We start from the raw sequence: 2,500 nt of genomic DNA, 5'->3' as shown, positions 1-2,500 counted from the left end.
GAAATGTTGCGAGCGTTCGGTCAGGCCTTAAAGATGACTGTGTTGATAGTGGAGGTGACGACGAAAAGTATGATGATGACGGCAATGTTGCTGTTAGTCATTAATATGATTATGTTGATGATAAAGTCGATAAAGATGATAATGACGATGACGATGACGATGATGATGTTGTCGTTGATGCTGGTGATGCTGATGATAAGGAGAAGGTGGATTGGGTGACCATATAAGGTGGTATGAGAGAGTAAAATGTCCTTCGGTCCGGGCAGTCAAAATAGGTAGCATCTTTGATCCTCCAGTGAAGACAAACCAAAGGGATTCCGGCATTCAAACCTTACCTGTCCTACTACAAGGGGTAGTATTAGTTCACCCAGTGCTGCGCTGACAATCAGAACACTAGTCACAGGAGCTGTATACAAAAGAAAAATAAGAGGTAATTAACCGTTAGTGTGGTCTGCATAAAGCGCGAGTGGTTTGTCAAAGAATTTGCATTCCTACGGTACCACGGTGCTCCTAAGGTGCCTTGCAGATTTTGAGACGAGCTAGGGAAGACAGTCCCTCAGATTCGTACTCTTACCGCACGTCATTCGAAAGCACATATCGACACAAACTCTCCAAGGAGACAACAAATCAAGGTAAAGATCTCTTCAATATGGAGCCTGTTATTCTTATCACTGAGGAGGCAGTATGGTCCAGTGGTTAGGGCGTTGGGTTTGCACGCGGCTGCTCCGGGTTCAAATCCCGTTATAACCTCTGGTTTGGATTTGTTTCCGGTTGTCCCGGATTCAACTCTACCATGCTTTGTAAATAGCCAACTGGTTGCCTCCCGCCAGTTGGGGTTCTTAATATGTTTCTGTTAAGTTTGCCAATTGTTACTTTCACCTTGTTAACAGTGGAGTGAGTACCTGTAAACTAGCTTGATAGCTAAGTGTACTTCCACTATAAACAAAGCATTTACATTTTTTTACATTTACTGAACCCAACAAAGTAAGAAAGAAAAATTCCACACTGAACAGACACAACACATTGAATATGTGTTTACTTGCCAGACATCTACATAATTATTTTCTAATCTTAATACATTTTTCATTCTTCACCTGTGAGGTCAATGTAATACTCAGCCAACGCAATGCATGTTGGGAAGACACTACTCATGAATAACCCAGCACCGCTGGTTCCTAGCCAAAGTGCGGGCTCACTCTTTTCAAATATTAACATGAACAGAGTTGACGAAAGGCAGCCGACCTGAAAAATGAAAATAAATGCAAATTGCTAGTGTATACTAAAACAGTGGATAGCGAAGACGCGCTCTGATTGGCTACGAATATGTATCCTTTGCTATTCAGCTCCGAGCAACTCACACAGGATTTGCGCCCGAAAATATTGTAATCGTTGTTAGAAAAAATGAGTAAAAATCACCTTTTTGCGCTATATTATCTCATTGTTTGGCGGCAAGGTAAATATCCACCACTTAGCCACCTCCACTTCGCGTTTTAGGGCTGTACTGTAGAATGGTCTAGGTTAGGCGTCTCACGTATTCTTCGAGTTCAATTTAGTGGCCCAATTGCGAAGCACGAGAAAAAAATAAAGAGGCGAAACTTACAGTCCGAAGAAAAGAATGGAAATACACACTTATTGATTAATTTATTACTCCGGATAGGTGTTTTTATGATGTCATTGTTATTTCTCTCTTGGCTCATGTCTTCTTTTCCATGTTTATTTTGGTTACAGTTACGTCTGGTTCATTTCCTCTTAATAAACAAGGAGCACAACTTGATGAATTAAGATCGCTTACATGAGTCGATAGAACGTTACCAAGTTCTATCGACTCATGTAAGCGATCTTAATTCATCAAGTTGTGCTCCTTGTGACACTCGAATCACTCGAATGACGATTGCGAAAATGACGGCGATGATGATGAATGCCAGTTGGTCGCATCTCTGACTTTTCTAATCGACAAATGTTGGACGCTTATTGTTAAAAGTGAAAGCATTAAAAGCAAGGTGAACATACCATAACATCAATCCCGTGTACGCCAACATTTCACGCATGTGCACAACCATTTCACCTGGTTAGTTGACAGCCATGAACAGCTGTTTCGGCCTTGTCAGGCCTCACCAGCATGGCATAGCCAACTTAACAGCTGTCCATGGCTGCCAATTTACCAGACGAAATGGTTGTGCGCATGCGTAGTGATGTGTTGGCTACACCGGGTTGGTGTTATGGTGTGTTCACCTTGCTTTTAAGGGGGTGGCACTTAACTACAGAAAGACAATGGTTGCCAAGGGAGCTTTTTAGTCAAAGAGCCCTGCAAAAAGGTTGCATAGGTTCCATGCTACAGATTTTGTGTTAGAATGTTCTCATACTGTTGCGTTAAAATTTTGTGAAAAACACAGTTAACTCGCTGAGCTATTAGGCATTTTTTGTTTTGGTCACGTGATTTACCAAATGTGGTTGTGAGTCGAACCAGACTAAGAAATGTTGAAGAGAACACACTTGGCAA

At 41.7% G+C, this 2,500-nt stretch overlaps 1 protein-coding gene across 2 annotated transcripts in view; it reads right to left on the bottom strand.

Annotated features, from left to right (window-relative positions):
• The window catches only part of LOC138011621 (major facilitator superfamily domain-containing protein 4A-like), a 47,696-nt gene that overhangs the window by 4,843 nt on the left and 40,353 nt on the right, over positions 1 to 2,500 (bottom strand). For both annotated transcript variants that reach the window (XM_068858710.1, XM_068858709.1), the window contains exons 9-10: positions 1,095 to 1,242; positions 336 to 406 (exon numbers count right to left, since the gene is read on the bottom strand). In XM_068858710.1, the coding sequence (XP_068714811.1) occupies positions 336 to 406; positions 1,095 to 1,242 (219 nt within the window). The remainder of the gene's footprint in view (positions 1 to 335; positions 407 to 1,094; positions 1,243 to 2,500) is intronic.

Source organism: Montipora foliosa, chromosome 7 (genome assembly GCF_036669935.1).
Source record: "Montipora foliosa isolate CH-2021 chromosome 7, ASM3666993v2, whole genome shotgun sequence".
Classification (NCBI taxonomy): Eukaryota; Metazoa; Cnidaria; class Anthozoa; order Scleractinia; family Acroporidae; genus Montipora; species Montipora foliosa.
Note: the sequence above shows the minus strand (reverse complement) of the source record. Positions and strands in the feature narration are given on the sequence as shown.